Below are 20,354 nucleotides of genomic sequence, written 5' to 3'. Positions count from 1 at the left end.
GATTTACTTGCGATTCTCTTTTCTTCCTAGCCCTAATGGCTGTACTTACGGAAATGAAACTGAATGTGGATCTGTTTCTGAAGGAGTAGCAATGTAGCTGGATGGGTGGGGGAAGAAGGATTGGCTACATAATACTAAGGATTTCAGGTTTCAGAGACTTCAAAATTTTCTCAGGTGATCAGTTGTTTTAAAAAGTAACCAAAAGGGTGGTAAGCATACTCATTCATTCAGTCCTTTCTCTGCATTTTCAGATTTATATATAAATGCAGATACACAAATGGTGCAGTCATATCTTAAGAAGGGAATTTTGAAAAATCCAGCTCTTGTGTGCGTTATCTGAATATGCAACATGAATGACAAACTAGAGATTTAAATAAACACAGTTTATTTTAATGAGATCATCTGTATAGGATCACACTTCCAAATGTGTAATCATGAAAAATATAATAAACACAGCTGAACATATTTCAAGGTTGAATTTTAGTGTCTTATTTCTAAGTCAAAACTCCTTCACACATTCAAATTTCTCTTGACAGCTATATTTTTTAATCTCTGAATCAAGAGCAAACATGATAAATAGCAGATCTCAACATTTTCCCCCAAAGTTAATAGTTCTCAAAAGGCAGAAATTCAAGTCAGCTGGAATCCTAAAGATGACTAATCGTCTGAGCAATGATACTTTCTGATGGTCTGCCAGGGGAACTCTAAGACCTACAACCTATTCTATCATCATCTTTCTTCTCATGTAAGTGGTTAGGGTGGGAAGAAGAGGGAGACAAGCAAATCAGAATGATCTCAGGACCTTTATAGAACTATACATGCCTTTGTGCGAAGCTAGAGGAGGGAGGAAGGGTAGAGTGGCTTTTTGTTTTTGTTTTTTAGAGGCCCTGCAGAGGTTAGTCTGATGAAGTTTGGTTTATATCCCTACGCAGTTCTCTCTTGAGAAACACTGAAGAATACAGGTTTATCAACAGGAGGCCGAGGAGTCAGAACCATGATGTACTTGGTAGGTAACTTACTGTATTAATAGCTCGATGAATTTCACTTCAGGCAAATTCTCACACAATTACTCCATCCCCATTCAGTATTTTCCCCCTCTATGCACTTCTCTAATGGTGACTTTAGGAAAACTATTCCTATCTTCATTCCAATTATGAATTAAAAATTACAACCTAATCAAATCAAGATGGAAGCACTACAGAGTAGTGTTAATGATATGTCTGCATCCAGGAAAAGGGAAGGCTGTAGTTGAGTAGAAAATATACAAAAGAACCATAACCTCCTAAGCCCTTGAAAATATCCACCAGTTTCCTTCTAAATAAAAAAACAAAAAACAAAAATCAAAACAAAACCTCTAAATTAAACCTATTTTTTCTGAATAGTTTTTGAAAAATGAAAAAGTTCTTTATTTTTGTTCAATTATCACTATTGTAATAGAAATTTCAATAGAACTTACAAATTAATGTTTAGGCACTTTGTGTATTAAATATTTTCTGTGACTTGGCCTAAATACCATATAGGTTTTTTTTCCATATGAAAATATGTTCTGAGTTCAAAATATCCAACATACAACAAGTTGGGCACCTTTTCCCAGTGTGGACACTGGCATGAACTGCACTAACCGTTTCTTCTGGTACAGCAGTAGCTGAAGGTCCAGCACCAAGAGGAGCAGAAACAGGAAGGTGAACGGAAGTGGAAGCAGCCCCTGCAGAAGTGATGGAGGCAGCAGATGGAAACATAGCAGCATTGGTCACTCCCACAGCTGCTCCAGGTGTGGACGGTGCTGGTGCAACTGCCGAGGGCCCTGGAGTAGCTGAGGGGTCCAAATGAGCAGAATGTTCTTTTCCTTGAACACCAGAACCATGCTCGTCCTTTTTATTATTTGTGAAGTCTATCCCTATAAATCACAAATTAGTTTCATTAAAATTCTTCCAATTTAAGATTACTTTTATCCCAACAATATGAGACTGACGCGCTACCTACTGCGCTAATGAGGCACCTTATCCCAACAATAAAAACGCATAATAGCTACAATTTAGTCTTACCTGAAATGTAGAAATTTGTCATATATTGGATACAATGTTCAGTGAATGTTTGTCAGTATTAACTGCTGAAGGTCAGCATTACCCACTAAAGACTTCAGACCACTTCCTTCAACATGTAAAAATTAATGAACGATTTGCTCTTACATAAAGGTAACAATTTCGTACTCATCTGGACCTCAGTTGAGTAAAGTGTATTGCCATCATAGCCATTACAATAATATGGTCACAATGAGCCCAAGGATTTATGTATTTTTGCATTATTTCATACAACTCTCCTGATAAATGGCCTGGTATTTAGATCTTTAGACTAACTTTGTGATATCACCATACCCTCTCATTTCTATCCATTGCTCCTATCCTAACAATGTATTTTGATTTTTCAGCAAACAATAATAAATCAATAAGTAAAATTTGACATTGTAAACGAAGTGAGCTCTTTCAGGTAGATTAGAAGTCATGAATTAAGAGTATACGACATTTAACTGATTTTAGTGACACACATATAGTAACCCTCTCTCAAAACTGAACCTTAACCTTTAGATCAAAGGAGTAACATCAGCTTCCAGAAGCTAGGAAGAACGGTCCTACTTTAGATTTTTCCTTCCCAGTGTTAGAATTTGTTAAAATTTCCACTTAAGACTATATATATGTGGTACCAAACACTGTGGTAAAAGTTTTACAGTTCAGTCACTGAAATGTTTCAGAATATCTGAATAGAGTATGTAACCCTAGGTTTAAAAGGTTTTCTATGTTGTCCTCTTTCCATCTAAAAATTTGGGCTTCTGTGTAAGTCCTTTTCTTAGACCATCTTTATTTATATAAAATAGAGTAATAGTTACTTCATTAACAAAGTTTAATGAGGATTATAATGTAGAGGTCCTTTGAAATCATTTGATGAAAGGGACTAATTCAGTATAAAATATTGCTTTTACTTTGAAATCCACCCCCTCACACTCTGAGATGAAACATGTTTTTGACAGAAAGTGATTCTGTCTCTTTTTAGGTGTTTGGTAGACTTTTTATCAGATGTGGGACCAGTACACAGGTCAGATGTGGCCACGGGACTCCTTGGAAGAGAGGCAGGTGACCAGCTCTCACTTATGTGGGCTGATGTATGCAGTTCCTGTTCGTCAGATAACTGTAAGTTTTAATAATTATTCTTGCTTTAACTGGGATAAATTTTTTCAGTTGTGAAGTATTTTTCTACTGTTCCTAAAATAGCTTTAAAAATTGCCAGGTATCATTTTAAAGGCCATTTTTATTGTCACATTTTCCCTCCTTCCTGGAAACTTCTAATTTACAACCTGTAAGATTTAGGATATTGCACAATATGAGAGGCACTGCAGATGATAGACAGCAGAGAATCAGGACAAATAAAAACATCAAGTATTTGTTTTGCTCTAACAAGACATTAGGAACATTACATTTTGCATTATAAAAAGCAATTGTTTTAAAGGAAAAAAGAGGGCCAGATGCAATTTTCTGTCTTGTGAGAACTGAAAAAAAAATTTAAATAGCTGTTATTAAAATGCTACAAAACCTAAACATCACACATCAAATCTCCATTAGATAACATTGAACTTGTGCCTTTGGTAGCTCCACCAACACTATTGCTTAGTGTATGTCTTACTATTCCTGCCATCTTTGTATCTCATTTTTGTGATAAACAAAGCACAAAGCCACTCAAACATTTGGGCTCCCAGAACTTGGCACTAGCTGCAGATGATGGTAGATGTAAAAGCAACAGGAACAAAACAAATCATGTTGGACACTTATCAGAATACATTTTCTCCAAATCCTGTTACGGATATTTGCCTGTAGGAGTCATAACTGTATTTGAATTTAAAATTTAAGACGGTCAATTTATTAAGATGGTAAAACACTCTGTCTGAAGGCAACTCTTACCCTGCTTGAGTATATTGTGAAAAACAGGTTTCTTGTAATTAAATGTAAGAAGTTCTAATGATAATTTGGCACCTTACTTGTGGAACCCAATATATCTTCTATTTAGATGATGAAATTTTTCAATTTAATACATATAGCTTGCTAATAATTAGAACTGAAAGCAGACTATTCTGTCACTGGAGGTGGTGAGTTTGTCTTCAGTGTTGACACTTAATTAAAAGACCATTTATTGGACAAATCAAGCATACATTGGGGTATCAGCAAGATAAACTGTTTAGCCTTGAGATTCTATGGTTCTAACGTACATATGAGCCACACAACTCAACTGTTACATAGAGAAAACAATTGGCCTTAACTCACTATTATCCACATGTGCACAATTTAAATAAATGTTTGTCGATGCTTTAAAATGAGGGCACAAGGAGCACAGAGAAGTTATTCACTGGAATGAAATCATGTTAATGTTGTTACAAAATAAAACTGCCTCATTGATAAATTCACTGTGAGTTTCAAATAGGATTTACTACAAAGGCATACGGCAAAAATGTTCACGTGTTGGCATGAAACATAGGAGGTTGACTTGAACTAAGTCTGTAGTAATTACATCGTGACTATAAAGTACGTTTTGTCTTCTAAAGTGTTTTCAGGTATACTTCACTGTATTCCAAGAACCCCTTAGTAAGCAGGTAAAGAAGATTTATATTATCTTTTTTGTCCAGAGAAATAAACTGAAACCCCGTAAGAAAAATGGGATTCATTGTAAATTGGTGGCAAAGGATTCTGGTCATGTGTTCTAAGTCATGTCGATGAAACTGACACAGGCACTCAGATCCCAGCCAATACATGGACTTTCTTGAAACAAAATTATTTTTTTTAACTTCTATAGACAGTCCTATATTTATAATTGTTGAAAATGAGTTTTAGTTGAGGCTTCTCTTAAACTGGAACACGAGCAATTTTTAAAAATGGGAAACCATGACTAGATAAGAAATCTTTAACCAACAAGACAGTCCAAGGAATTTGGCTACTTAGGAAAAACAAAAATAGAATTTTACACTTAGAGGCATTGTAATTATTAAAGGGCCTTAAAAATGTTATATACTCAAAGCATTAATGTAACATTGAACTGAAATACTTAAGAGTTGACAGTTTACTTGCTTAGATCTAAGACACCTTAAGTAACCATGAGGGAGTGAATTTTCATAACAGATTTAAAACTGCATATGACACTATGAAATTAAAAATACAGTGAGTGCCTGGAGGAGACATAGCTATTGCAGAAAACTAGTACTGTGGACCACACTAATCACTGAAATCTCAAGTCCTGTTTGAAAGTAGACAGAGAATCTTAAGTAAAATACCAACCTGTATCATTTCTGTTTTGAAATATAGTCATGGCTTCAAGATTTAATGCGCATACACCCCTCATGAAAGCTTTCTTCATGGAATCTTCAAAGTGCTCTTTTTCATGCTGCATTCTTTGGATCTCAGCTTTTGCATTTTCTAAAGCTCCAGATAACTAATAAGGAGAATTTAAAAAAAGAAAAAGATTTGAAATACAAGGAAGAATACTGTTAAAACACAGACTTATACTGTGAAGTTATTTTTATGTGAAATACTAAGAACACTTTACCGTACACCTCTTTAGCTACGTGTCTCAATTTATTTTAAAACGTGCATCTTACCTCTGTCATCTCCATCAACGAACCATTTTCATTCCTAACCATAAGGTCGAGGTTCAAACAATGGGAATTTTATACCAGCCTCACTGAAGGTTGCTGATGTGTTTTAATTATACAAAAGATATGTTATTTCTTACCATAAGTTTTTATGTAGGATATTAAACAAAATACATTAAGAGCCACAGACAGCTCTCACATTTTCAGAAAAAACAAAAGAGAAAACCTAAATGCCTGTATTAACAGAATTTTAAAAAAGTAAATGTTACTATAGAATTTAAACTACACAAGGACATTAGGTACAAATACTTTCTCATAGACCAAATCTAAACGGACTCCATTTTTTGCACGTCATTTTGAATTGCAGAAAAATATCTGTATTATGAAACTGACTTTTAACATTAAGAACGTAATACTGTAATGATGAAATATTTTTTTCCTTTTAGTATTCAATTTCAAAAGGCCTCCTGCATTCCTCAGTATGGTTTTTATTTCATTTTGAGTCTGACGTTTTCCCATGGAAACAATGTTAATTTTACTATTAAAAGTCAATGAAAAAATAATTTCCATTTACATACAAATGCTTTATATCAACTTTATAAGGACAAAGTTTATTTAAATTAACACGAGGATAAACATTTTTGTTTTTGACTTTTATTCTTGGCTAAATAAAGGCCAAAAACAGCATAACAAAGTATGCTTAGAGATGTAAGGATCTGTGGGTGATTTACATTTTCAAGAGAAGTTTACATAAAAGAGATCCAACACAAGTTTGGAGGCCAGAGTTATAACTATTTGGAAGAATAAATAAGTCTATAAATTTGACATATTAGTGTTGTTCTTTCCCAAATAGTCAGTCTCATTTGAGGCTACCCGGCATTAAATGCAATTGGAGAAGCAGGTTACTCTGCCTAACTATGAACTAATAGTGAGTGATGCTACCTACCATTTTTATTTTATTAAAGGAAACAGAAAATTTTTAAAAAAGAAGTTTTACCACAGCAATTTTGGTTTCATAATCATTGGAAATCTGGACACAAACTTCCTCAGCTCTTGCTTGACAAGCTCGTTCCACCACATCTTTCCACTGCCTTTGTACTATGGAACGCCACCCTTTCCAGACTTTCTTCAGTAAGGTTCTCTGGAAGTACTGGTCAGCTAGTTTACCTTCATAAACCTAAATGAAAATAATATACAACCTCAAAACACAGTGAACTGGAAAATATATTGGCAGTAATAATAAGAAATATAACATTGTGGTAAGCAGTGTACGTACATGATCATTTAATCCTGTGTAATCATATTATTCTTATCTGCAGATAGTAGGAGAACAGGCTTAGAGAGGTTAGGTAACCTGCTCAGGTCATACAGAAGAAAGGGAAAAGCAGCCTTGCCTATTCCAGAGCCTAAGTTCTTATCCATTACAGCATTGCTTTATGTAACTACCGTGTTTCCCCCAAAACAAGGCCTAGCCAGACAATCAACTCTAATGCGTCTTTTGGAGCAAAAATTAATATAAGACCTGGTGTCATGTTATGTTATGATACCCGATCTTATATTAAAATAAGACCGAATCTTATATTAATTTTTGCTCTAAAAGACATTAGAGCTGATGGTCCAGCTAGGTCTTATTTTCGGGGAAACACGGTATGAAGTAGGAAATGATGTATCAGTAAGTCTATAAAATAATATGAGGTATTTTTCCCCAAACTACACCGAAATCAAATTCCTTTTAAATAAGAACACCATTAAATTGTAAATTAATTTTGACTTATTAGAAAATAAATCTTTCTTTGACTTTAACAAAAGTTCTAATATGTGATCCTAAACACTTTTGAGGTCAGAAGTCTCCTATCTGTCAGTCACCTTTTTGTTTTTATACTTACGTCCTGTCTGGATTTGACATGGCCAATTCGCCAGTGGAAGAATGTTCTCATCAACTCTATCCTTTCCTTTTGCTTGCCTATAGCATGAGACAAGCTAGAAATCACCTGTAAACAGCAATTGACCCAATTATTTTGACGTTGCAATAATAGCAACTGGTAAAGTGACTCTCTCATATATCAAAAAATGCTCTAGAGAATACCTATGGATCATTACTATAGTCACCCTATATATATTCATTACTATATTCACAATGCTAATAACCTCATTATTAGCTTTAAAAAAGACCAAAAAACTTTCCCATGTGAATATACTACAAAGTAATGTAAGAAGGGGAACAAAAGAGGAAAGAAATCTCATGTACATCTTGGTAATCACCAAAAAATGTATACATATATGAAAATTAATATGGTTGTTGACATTTAATTCAAGAAAAACAACCAGACATTTGAAAGTTTTGCTATATATACAGAAAGTCTTTATTGAGTAGAATTGAGGGCAAGGACCAGGTTTTAAATAACTTTCTAGTCCCTAAATATTTTTAGTACCTTGGATTAGAAGTTTCTCAATAACTATTTAATGATTTTCTGGATTCAACAAACTCATAATAGCAAATAATTGTTATTCTTTGATGTACTTCTTCAGTGACATTATTGTTATTTAAAAAAAAAAATCTATGAAGTCTTTTAAATCCTAAGACAATAGTCTCTTATAAAGAGACTATAAAGTCTCTTATAGTTCAGTAACTGAACTATTGTCTCTAAAATGGCCACATTAAAAAGAGAGTTAGTAAATTGGGCACATTTACTTAGAGACATTTATTAGGGTTCTTTTTAAAATAATTTTCAAATGTGGAAAAGGGCACACATTCTAAAATATAATATTCTATTTCTTAAACTGTATGGTGGTACATGTCTCTTCATTTTATTTTTAAAAACTGAACATATATGTAGACTCTTTTAGAGTATGATACTTTGAAATTAAAAAAATTAAAATATTTAAAAACCTTAGGACAGAGTTTTGAGGGTAACAGAGTACATGACTGACATTAATATCTATTGTTTCAAAAAAGTAAACTATGAAAAATGTTCAATTTTATATTATACCTTGCAACACCAAAAGAAATGTGTGCATGTATGTATGTGTGTATATATATATATATATATATATATATATATATATATTTTTTTTTTTTAGAAATGTGTATTTTTTAAAAAAACCATAGTCGTTATCTAGTTCATTAAATAGTCAGTGCTGTATCGGCAGACAAGTAGCCGAGGTGTCTGCCGAGAGTCCCTCTTCTCTGACAGCCACCATCCTCCTGGGGGCAGCCACAGATTTGTTGCCCATCTGCTGTCTGGAGGCATATAATTAGCACAGACCTGAACCTTACTCTCAAGTTTTTAAAAGGCTAACGGAAAGGGAAATAATATCTGTTTATCAATAAAAGAAGACTTTATCAGTGAATAAAGACGCGTCACAGATAGAATGTGAGACAATTAAAATGACCCCTAAAAGGTTTAAAATGTGGGTAATGCTAGTTCCCTGATGTTCTCTTAAGGACAGGTAGGAAGAAAAGATTGGGAAGAAAAAAACCTAAGTGTTCCCGTATTTAGTATGTACTTTAAAAACTTCAAGCACACTGAAGTTGATCACAAAGATAAAATGACACAACTCTGCTGTGTTTAATAGGAAGAATAGATTGTATATCTATGCACCTGTTTTTCTAACAGTTTCTGAAGCAATCGTCCCTTTGTATTTTGCGTGACCTAAATAATCAGTTTCTAGCATTTATTAGCTAGCAAGACATTTACTGAATCACAGTTAAAAAAGAAATGTAAAAAAAGAAGACCTCATCTTTTCTCCCAATGGAGATTTCATAGGCTTTTTGCAGCTCCTTCAAGCTGTTGATCTGGTTACACAGTTGTTTTAAATGTGCTGCATGTTTTTCTTTCTCTTTTTTCATTTCCATGTGGTGCCAATCAATAAAATTAAGTCTCCATTTAGTTAGTTCAGATATGACGTTTGTCTGAAAAATAAATACATTGATAATTAAGTTTGTTTCTTAATACTGTTCACACTGAAATTAAGAAACATTTTTAAAAAATCAGAACAAGCAATCAACATAAGACCTATTTAAAAATAAATCACTAATGAAAACATTTGCAAATTTGACAGTCAGAGCTCTTCTTAATTCACACTCACCATACTGAGGATGAGTTTTTTCCTATTTTAAGTTACTTTGTATTAAGTCTTGTTGTCATTTAAAAAATTTCATGTCTCGTTCACTAATAAACAGGTCCTTTGTTTATTCAAGGACTTAAATGTCCATATTAAGATAGATCAGGAAAAAAGAAATGCAGGATTATGGCCTAGGCTGAGCCATAGGACTGGGAACTTATTTAAACAGAGATGGATAGTGGAAACCATGACAGTTGATGCTTTCTTTCCCCAAATTATTGATCACAATGGCCACCTTACAAGAAATTGCTAAGTCTGATCCCTTTTCACCCTACTGACTGACATAAATAAAAAGACCAAATAATCATGTTAATCAAAAATTAGATAACAATATGATTAACTGAACTTAGGACAATTTAAACGGTTGGTGGTACACCAGTACAGTGGACTTACACCATGATTAGAAGTATGAAACCTATTCCATGGGGGGAAAATGGCAGAAAATGTACGAAAAGATTATTTCTAGAATTTAAGGTTCAAATAACAGAGAAACATAGATGCTACAGAACTCTCATGGCCATAATTTCTCCATCGGTGTGAACATTCAGCTTCGTTTTCTCAAACTGTGTTTCAGAAAAACGGTCATTTTCTCAGTTATATTTTAAATAGCAAAAAAAACCCCTTGCCATTTCTGTAATGCTTTGTTTTACTTAAAGACCACTAACATCACAAAGTAAAATTCCATTTTTTATTGAGTTATACATTGTGGTTGGTACAAAAGTGGCTATAAAATGAATATACGTTGTTAAAACTGTATTTTGTGTTTCATGTAAAAGGAGACATTTCTGCTAGTCTTGTTATGAAATGGTACAGGCTCAATGGGTGCCTCATTCACACACAGGATGAGTCTTTCAGAACAGCTGAGAAATTCAGTGGAACGTGTAGAACTGTTCTAGCAACTATTGAAAAACCTTGCTATTCAAAGTGTGGTTTCTGAACCAGTAGCATGACTTGGGAGCTTGTTAGAAATGCATAATCTCGGGCCCTCACCAAGACCGACTGAATAAGACATTGGACTGCAACTATTAGAAAAACAACAAAAAGACCTTTTCATTCAAAGAAAAGAATGAACAGTAAAATTAAGAGCAAAACTGTTATACTAACTGAACAACTGTAAATACCTTAAGACTTGAACTCCAAAGATCAAGTACATTTTCCACCTTCTGAAGGTTTTCATCAGAAATAAGAAAATCACCCATAACTATTTCATGGACACCGGCCTGGCTAAAATTAGACTCTGGTGAGGAATTGTCGCCTAAAAGATTTGAACTGAAAAACTCCATGACCGGGTGAGAAGACTTCCTTGGTGATGACACTGGTGACAACTCTAGAATGAAAAGAAAAAGTTGCAGCGGTCAAGGCAAATTGAAAGTAACCCAAATTGGCGAGGAGTTACATTTCAAGGCTAGAAGATATCAGTTACTATGGAGGCTGACAAAAACGCAGAGAAATGACCTTTCAGTCTTCTTTATCTTGCTATTTTTAATTTCAGTATTGTCACTGATTTAGGACTGACCAGCGTGAGATGCCTCCTACACCTCCCTCCTCTACTGAAATAAGGATGCTTCATGAATCGAAGTCCAACCTGAGCTGAAACTATTATCATCTACATCATATCAACATTTACTAAATGCTTTGTATGTTCCTGTAATTTAAAAACGTTATAAGGATTAGCTCTCATAATACATGCTACCCTAATAAATAGGTATTATTATCTCTATTTTACTGATCAGGAAACTGAGGCTCAGAAAGGGTTAAATAATTGACCAAGGTCAAAGGTCAGAGTGGTTGTATATAGGTCATTATTACTTTATGTAAAACACAGGGATGGGTTTTAATCCTACTAAAATTCAACACTGTAAGTAGAAAAGAATAGTAATTTATCTTCTCATATACTCAACTGTAAGCCACTCTGTTTGTCTTCAATATATAGGTGATACACACACACACACACACACACACACACACTCCCATTCCCTGCCCTTATACTTGGGGGGTGGGGAAGGGAGTGAGAACTAGAGCCAGAAAGAGAACTGGTATCTATCTTGAAAAGGCACAAAATAGAAAAGTGTCTATTTTATCACACAAGTATGTTGGAATTAGACTATCATTGTTTCTTACATATCTCACTTTTGTTTAGAGGGTCCTAGAACTAAGACTGATGGGCTTTTCTCTCTTGCTTACTAAATAAATCAAAGATAAATATACTATAGAACTTGTTACTTCAAGGTAAATCAAGAATTTTTTGATTTAGGAAAGGAAAAAACCATTCCTTAATATATATGTTTTGCATAAAAATATATAACAACAAATGGTTCAAGATAGTCACACTATGAAACACTACCTACATATTTTGAAGATGGTTTAGGGACTTTAAAAATAAGGCAGAATGACAAAGTACATGAATATTCTCTTTTACTAGATTTTACCATCTGCACTTATGGGAAAAGCAATAGACTGATTTTAATATACTCGCTTTAAAAAAGTAGATTTATGTAACTTAACAACTTGGATGGTCACTCAAAGGTTACATTGTCCAAGCCTTTTATTTATAAGTGAGGAAACTGAAGGACAGAGGCAATTCCCATATGGTGGCTTAAACGGCCCCTACATTGAAATAACACTGAATCACAAAACAAATAACATTGAATCACATAGTAAGAAAAGTGTTCTATTTTTATTATATAAATAGTATTACTTAAAAAATTAGAAACAATAGCATTTTAAAATCCTGTCAATAAGTAATATGCTGAAATTAGTCCTCTTACTACATAGATAATATTCATCAAATCACAAAATGTTGTATATTACTAAAAACAAGCTAAGGAAAAGTCATACCTTCTGTCTTTGAATGACTTGAAATACTTAAATCACATCCTTTTCCAACTTCCATCCTTGTTTCTCTTACTACAGGGCTATTTCCTGCTGAAAAGGAAGAGTTGTTTTTTAAAAATTAAACCAAAGCACTCGAATAAAATACCTAATCACATACACGTAATTTAAGAAGGTTGAGGTACATAAGTAAGATCTTAGAACAAGGAAAATACAACATGCTGGGGATATAGGATTATTAAAACAAAGAACAAGAATGAAGAAAAATATCTGAGACAAGAAAAAGTCTTATTGTATCATTAATAAGCTCAATTTCACCCACCAAATATGGATGACAGAATTCAGTCTACTCTAGCATTCACTTTACACGAAGAGAATCAGTGGATGAATGACATTAGAACTTAGAAAAGGCTACACTATCTTACAACGCTGGGCATTTCCTGGGGCCTGCTGCTTTTCACTAGCTGTAATCAAACTAAAGTGATACTGGTTCTCCTCAAACAGGGACTTCTTCTTTTTTTTTTTTCAAGAGTGTTTTTCCAGGACCCATCAGTTCCAAGTCAAGTTGTTTCAATCTAGTTGTGGAAGGTGCAGCTCACAGTGGCCCATGTGGGGATGGAACCAGCAACCTTGTTAAGAGCACCGTGCTCTAATCAACTGAGCTAACCGGCCTCCCCAACAGGGACTTTTTTACTTCCACCTCAGGAACCTTTAGTCAATATATGTCGAAAAGGAAACTGGGAAAAACCTTACAAGAATGACTTTGCCAACTTTGACACACCATGCTTACACCAAGCAACGGAAATGCCAAGAATAAAGAGAATGGGATGATAAGTTAACATAGTCCATTCTAACCAAGTCTGTGTGAATCAGGATATCTAAAGTCACTGCATGTTGTATGCTTAGAGCTGCAATCCATTTTGGTAAAGGCAGAGCTTAAACAAATAAACACTATCACAAAGGCTAGAAAAGAGCAGCGGTCTTCAATTGCAAGTGATTACCTTGACAGGTTGCAGAGCTGGGGCAAGGAAAGGACTCCTGTGTTGTGTTACTGGCAACAAAAGTAGAGTAGTACTGCAGCCAACAGAAAAGGAAACGAGCTTTTGGTATCTGCCTTAAGGGTAGAGGAGGGCTAACACAGTGATTGCCTCTTTACGTTTATGAGAGTGCAACACTTTTGTTTGGGTTTGCTCAGTAGGAACTCCATGTTGAGGAACCAGTGTAATCAAAACACGGTCAAGATCAATGATGTAGAATGAATAAATCAAGGGTCATATCTCTTGAAGAGCAATAAAATTTGGGTAGAAAATGTTTAGTGTTAGAATGTTTCAGTGGTAGACTAAACATATGTATTTTAAGACTGTGGTCTATTTGTTAATCCAATACAGTCTGCCAAAGATTGAGAGGCAATGAAAACTCCATGTCTGCAGAGGGAGAGAGAGAACAGACACCAGGGCTGTGACTTAGCAGAAGCCCAGGAACCTGCTGGCTCTGAGTAGGCTGTGTCATATTCCTACAAGGAGGGATCCTTAGAGTTCTGCCTATTGTTGCTAACTGCCCATTTTCAGGGCTGTTTTAGGAGGGATTTCTGTACCCTTTAAAAGAACACTTATTTAGAGCAACCTGTTTGGGATTTTGTACGTTACTGAATAAGAAACAGATAGATTAAAGGAGCTTTATCCATCTTTTTCCACCTTTCACTCATCTATCAACATACATCCTGGCTTGTATTAGCTCTCAATTCTGTCATTGCCATATTCCAAAAAAGGGTTCACCTTTGTGATGATAATCCAGACTTCCACGCCCGTATAAATATTGCTGACGAAGTCCTAGCACATGGTTCATCAATTTAAGGGATTCTGAGGGCTACTATGGACCATCTTTCATTGGGGGCTTGGGCATTTAGTTTCCAAGATAATCCTAGCATACAACCACTGGACAAGTGCAGAGATGCAACACATCCCATTAAGAGACTTGCAATGGCTACAGTGCTGCTTTTACTTTATTACTTTTCAAGAAATAGTCAAATGAAGTACAAATAAAAATCCAGCTGTCATATGAGAGCCAAGAAGAACACATTGAAATGTAAAAAGTTTCCCCAGATAATAGTGATACACACCATTGATTAAGAAGAATCACTGGAGAAGCATTTTTACATTCATATAAGTCAATATCATTAATAAGCTCAAATAACATCTTAAGATATCTTGAAAAATATACATAACCTTGATCATGAAGAATATCATCAATTAGAGCAGGAAATCTAACATCTGGCACCACTTCTCCCTTAGAATGAGATGGCTGTGAAGCACCTGATTCAATATTTGGAGTCACTATAGCATAACGAAGCAGTTCTTCATACTCTTCCTATGAGAAGCCAATAATAAATCATGTTTTATAACACTCTCACAACTGACACGCAGGCAAAAGAACAAGGTTTTCCGTATTTACTACATATAAACGTATATAGCTATTTCATGCTATTTTAAATGTTTCTAATAATGGTACATGGCAAGTTTTCAACTGTAGTTAAGAACCAGTAGGGTCATAGGTTGAGGGTTACTAACAAACAGAACAAACAGAACTGGCTGACATTCTAAGCCGGTAACTAATAACAAACTGATTTCTGGATGTCTGGAATATTCTTCCCCTCCCTGTCTTAAATTCTACTCTAGAGATTTAGTCTTCTGATGTAAAGCTTGGTCTCTTGTCAAAAAAACAAGCTGAGATCTTACAAGGTATTTACATTTTAGTATTAAAGGATTCTGGACCCCCAAATTACAATGTGTGGGTTTTTTCCCCACCACCAACAAACAATTCTTGGACACCAGCTTGGAATCCTATAATTCAACTCAATTTTGACACTGTCCACCAGAGTTAGCACCAGATTACACAAGTAAAGGGCTCAGTCCCACAAGATTGCCCCCAACCCCAACTTCAAAAGCCAGTCGTAAATCCAGGTTGTCACCTGGGCTTCTGACTGACCAGCTATGGCCTGAAGGTTCCAATGACCCCCTCTGCTCAGGTTCAATTAATTTGCTAGAGTTCACAGAACTCAGAGAAATATGTTACTTACTATTACTAGTTTATTATAAAAGGTATAACTGAGGAACAGTCGGATGGAACTGATGTATAGGGTAAGGTATGTGGGAAGGGGCACGGAGCTTCTACGCCCTCTCCTAGCATGACACTCACCTAGCACCCCCACGTGTTCACTAACCCAGAAGCTCTCTGAACTCTTTTGGGTTTCTATGGAGGCTCCATTACATAAGCATGAATGATTAAATCACGACCATTGGTGATTGAACCCAATCTCCAGCCCCTCTTCCATCCCTGAAGATCGGGGATGGTGGAGGTGAGAGTTCCAACCCTCTAATCACACGGTTGGTTCCAATGGCAACCTGCCCCCCTTTTTAGGTGAAGGTCCAAAAGTCACCTCATAACAAAACATGCCTTTATCACTCTCATCCCTTAAGAAATTCTAATGGTTTTAGGAGCTCTGTGCCAGAAACACGGATGAAGACCAAATATATATTTCTTATTATATATCACAATATCACAAATATAAATGAGTTAATCAGTTCCCTCTTGAAAGGAGTTTGGGCAAGGCAGAGATGAAGAGTGCAGGAAAGTACTGTAACCTTAAAAGATAGCACTAAATGGGAGAGGGGAAGGCAAGGATGAAACGTCTGTCACATTCCAGACTACTTTTATCCTAGTAAATATTCAGATTTTAACAATAGCTTCCCAAGTTCCAAATCTGTAACTTCAATTAAAGGAACACATTTTGTTTCATAAAGTACTGTCCTAAAGCTTTTCTCATACAATGCCAATAAGAATTTACTATACGTAACATACACATAACATCCAGTGTTTTTCCTCTTAAGTGACGGAACTATAAAACTCAAGCTGTACGAGGTACCATGTCAATAGTCTCTCAATTAAAATCTATTCTAGAAATCTGAATCCATATTTTTGATGATAAAACATGCAGAAATAAAAGAAATTTAAAACAATGCCATGTACAAACCACACCTTCTGTAATCAATCTGTCTGCCACTGTCTAGGTCCTGTGCTGAATGCTGTCACACCAGCAACTACTCGGAGAAGCAAGAACAGAAGACGGGGAATATAGGACCTGGAAACTTCGGATGGTTTGATACTGTATTAATTTGCACTATAGAGAAAGCAGCACTCATAAGAGATAGCTACAATGACAAAATTCCAAGAAAAAAATGTTTCTTGCGATTTCAGCTTCTCCTCTCACTGTGTTGTTTGAAGCCTTTGTACAAAGACTGTTTGAAGAGCTCATGATTATTTTCTGAAAAGTGAATACAATATAAGGTATTTACCAAAGTTTGTAAAATAATTCCCGAAGTTTGAGATAATTTCACATACATTATATATTATATACACATAATTATAAATGTAAATGGCATGAATGCACGAAACACGTAGTTTTCCCTCATATTATTACTTTTTGAAAATAAGTCATGACTAATTTAGACATGTCTTCCTACCTGAAGATCTGAAGAGACAGAACTGCCTCGCTTGGAGTCATTCTGCATAACTGGGAGTGCGCTCTTCTCCTCATCTGATGACATGCTACACAGATACTGTAAAACAACAGAAGCTAACTTCAGTTTTTTTCCCCTCAATATTTAAAAGGGTTCATCAATACATGGAATACATGGAACACCATCTGAACCTGTAAACAATAATCATGTGATATGTTAAAACCATTCAACATATTAAGCACCCATGGACAAAATCACGGGGCAAGAAAAAAGTACTGTCCTAAAGCTTTTCTCATACAATGCCAATAAGAATATACTATACGTAACATAAACATAACATCCAGTGTTTTTCCTCTTAAGTGACGGACTCAGTTAAAGACTCAGTTAAAGACTCAGTTTCCCAAATTAGTGAGTTCATAAGGGAGTGAAGGAGATGAGACATGAAAGGCTCAAGAAGAAAGGAGGCTCCTCAGAAAAACCCGCAGCGGAGCTCCTGAGAATAGTAGATTGTGATCACAGTTCTTCGACAATGTGTGACAACCTGGATGCATTTCTTTGAAGATGCTCAACCAAGGAGAATGAATGATTGTGTAAATTCCCTGCTTGGGAAACTTACCTTTTGGGAGTAGTATTTTAAGAAAAGCAAGTCTATACAAGACAATAGATTCTAATACACATAGAGAAAAACTGTCGCAAGTCTTAACCAAAATAAATAAATAAGTAAATGTACTTTTAGTAACACATAAATAATTTAAAAGGCAACTAATGAGTATTTAAACTATCTGAATACCAGTTACACGTAAGACATTGGTGAGGAAGTAAGATGAAGAGCCCATCCTCAAGGACCTTAGAATCTGTGGAGCAGGCCAGATATGTATATAATATAAATGGCTGATGAAAAAAGTGCTCAGACCCTAAGACAACAGAAGTACAAAGAAGGGAGGTGGGAGTAGACATTTTTCCTGAGTGAGATTGTGAGGACGTGAAGAAGTGGGAATGGAGCCAGAGAGAGTTTTAATAGAGAAGATGACCCCGGTGTTGAAACCTGAAAAACAGATAAAAGATATCAGGATGTGCTCGGCAGTAGAGCTGCATAAGCAAAGACACAGAGGCATGTATTTCAGGAACATAAGTAGTTTGTGAGGCTGAAGCAAAAGGTGCGAACAAGGCTTGGCTAAGGATGAAACAGGCACATTAGGAGCAGCCAGATCGTGGAAGATCATGATTATATCATGTTAAAAAGTTTGGCTTTATTTATTACAATAAGTGATAACCAGATCATGCTTGTCTTTGAGAAAGATCACTCTGGCAGCTTTCAGGATGGATCGGGGAGTTGGGAGTCTTGAAGAGAGATCCACTGAGAGCTGACTGCCGTAGTCCAAGAGGTTAAGTGTTCCCTCTGGTAGTAATCCAGGATCAATGAAGACCTGAATCTAGGAGGCAGCAGTGGGAAGTGGATGGAGGGTATGACTATGAGACAGTCGTGTTACGCAATAGGAATGAAAGATCATGAGCAATAATTGGTTAAGGGCTTAAAGGGAGGTATTGTTGATGACTTCCCGTTGTCTGGCTTGAGTAACTAGATGGATGGTAGTGTCACTCACCAGGGCAAAAACTGTAGGAAGATGAGCAGGTTGGGAGGAAGAACAATGGGTTCAATATCACGTGCTTTGGGTGCGGGGTGCCTGAGGCATTGAGGGGAACCTGCAGGTAAGCAGCATACGGCCACACCCATTATGCTGCGCACCACTCCAAGGGCTGCTACAATGTGAAAGGTGCTTCCTGCAGTTACGCAAGCTGGGAGCCCTGCCTTGGAGCTTTAGGTTGGAGATCACGTTTGAGGAACTGTCAGCATAATGGGAAATGCTGAAAAAGGGGGAGGATAAGATCAACTATGAAAAGGAGTGTGAGAAAAGAGTTGTTATTCCGAAGTCCATACACCCAAACTGGATGCAAGTATTTTCAGTATAAATGCATATGTGTATTTTTCTGGGAAGAGGATCCTAGGCTTCCAATGTGTGTTCAGAAGGAACTATAACCCTAAGATAAGGACCACTGCTGTAGTGAGAAGAGGGTTATAACCAGAACCACTAACATTTGCAGGGGAAGTAAAGAGCCAGCAAAGAAGACTGAAAAGGAAGCCAGATCCGTAGAATTGTCACAAAAGCCTGGAGAAACGGGTCGTCAGTCACGTGCCAAAGAAAGATGGGAATTGGATAGAGTCCCTTGAATTTGTCAATCAGGAAGTCGCTGTGATATCTGCCTGAACAATTTCCGTGGAAGGTGGTACAAGTCTCAATCACAGTGGGCTTCTGAAAAATTAATGAGAAAGGAGGCAACTGAAGTAGAAAGGGCAAATATAGGGAAAAGTGCAGTATTAGAATAGCAACATATGTTGGGGCTAGATTGTGGAGTGGATGCTTCAACGTTATTCAATGAATATGACTGAGTACACACATGGTAAGTAAACTAAATCTCAGCATGACTGCCTTCAGTTAAGCCAATTAGGAAGGACACCATAAGCCCATGCAAGCAATGGCTGCTTCACATGACTTCAAATCACCAATGTGGTAATTTGGTCCACTTCTATTTTCACGCACTTCTTCCTTTAGGAGGTGTTTTCTGACCAGTTAAGTATAGGAGCGGTGGTGGGACTGGGCTGATTATTCCAAAAACAGATGAGCTGAAAGGTATGGTTGGACCTCCAAAAGAGTTTCTGAATACAGATACTGCAGACACAATACAACTATTGTACTTTTGGAAAATATGCTAGAAATCTTCCACCTGCCCTGCTTTGATGCCAACGGATATGACAACTGATTTGAAACTCTACAACATTAGCATTTTCTTTACTGCTTCTAGGTTCAGAAACGAAGGAGGAAAACGAAGCTTGCTTTAATGGGTGGCGGATGTACATCAGTTCCTTAAATTTTCACTATTCTCTAACCCAAAATATCAGAAACCACGAGATAAAAAGTTCCCAGTACTTCTCTATTGCCAGAGAAATCAAATTACATCTTGGTAATTGGCTGATAGGGAAAGAGGGGTCCAAGAACTCAAATTACAATTGGCTGATAAGGAAAGAGGAGTCCAAGAACTCAAACGGAATCCCTAAGAGGCAGAGAGTGAAGTAACGTGCAGGCTGCAGCAGGGTGACGTCCGTGCGCCCTTCCCCGATCCCAGCTGCAGGCAAGGAGAAGGGACGCGCCAGTCCCTCCCCACGTCGGGGGCTAGAAGCAGAAGGGGAAAGC

General features: G+C 36.2%; 1 protein-coding gene across 10 annotated transcripts in view; it reads right to left on the bottom strand.

The window, feature by feature from the left end:
* Positions 1-20,354, bottom strand: part of POC5 (POC5 centriolar protein) — a 29,657-nt gene that overhangs the window by 8,809 nt on the left and 494 nt on the right. For 5 of the 10 annotated variants that reach the window (XM_081054627.1, XM_081054625.1, XM_081054629.1 and 2 more), the window contains exons 2-10: positions 17,107-17,202; positions 14,812-14,953; positions 12,593-12,679; positions 10,876-11,081; positions 9,366-9,542; positions 7,516-7,620; positions 6,627-6,806; positions 5,316-5,469; positions 1,623-1,897 (exon numbers count right to left, since the gene is read on the bottom strand). In XM_081054627.1, the coding sequence (XP_080910753.1) occupies positions 1,623-1,897; positions 5,316-5,469; positions 6,627-6,806; positions 7,516-7,620; positions 9,366-9,542; positions 10,876-11,081; positions 12,593-12,679; positions 14,812-14,953; positions 17,107-17,190 (1,410 nt within the window). In that variant the 5' untranslated portion in view covers positions 17,191-17,202. Of the gene's footprint in view, positions 1-1,622; positions 1,898-5,315; positions 5,470-6,626; positions 6,807-7,515; positions 7,621-9,365; positions 9,543-10,875; positions 11,082-12,592; positions 12,680-13,587; positions 13,661-14,811; positions 14,954-17,106; positions 17,203-20,354 lie in introns of all 10 variants that reach the window. The other 5 variants (XM_081054631.1, XM_081054632.1, XM_081054626.1 and 2 more) reach the window with 3 other exon arrangements.

The sequence above is a fragment of the Rhinolophus hipposideros genome, assembly GCF_964194185.1.
Source record: "Rhinolophus hipposideros genome assembly, chromosome: 7".
Taxonomy (NCBI): Eukaryota; Metazoa; Chordata; class Mammalia; order Chiroptera; family Rhinolophidae; genus Rhinolophus; species Rhinolophus hipposideros.
The sequence above is the reverse complement of the archived record's forward strand: the minus strand, read 5'-3'. Positions and strand labels throughout refer to the sequence as shown.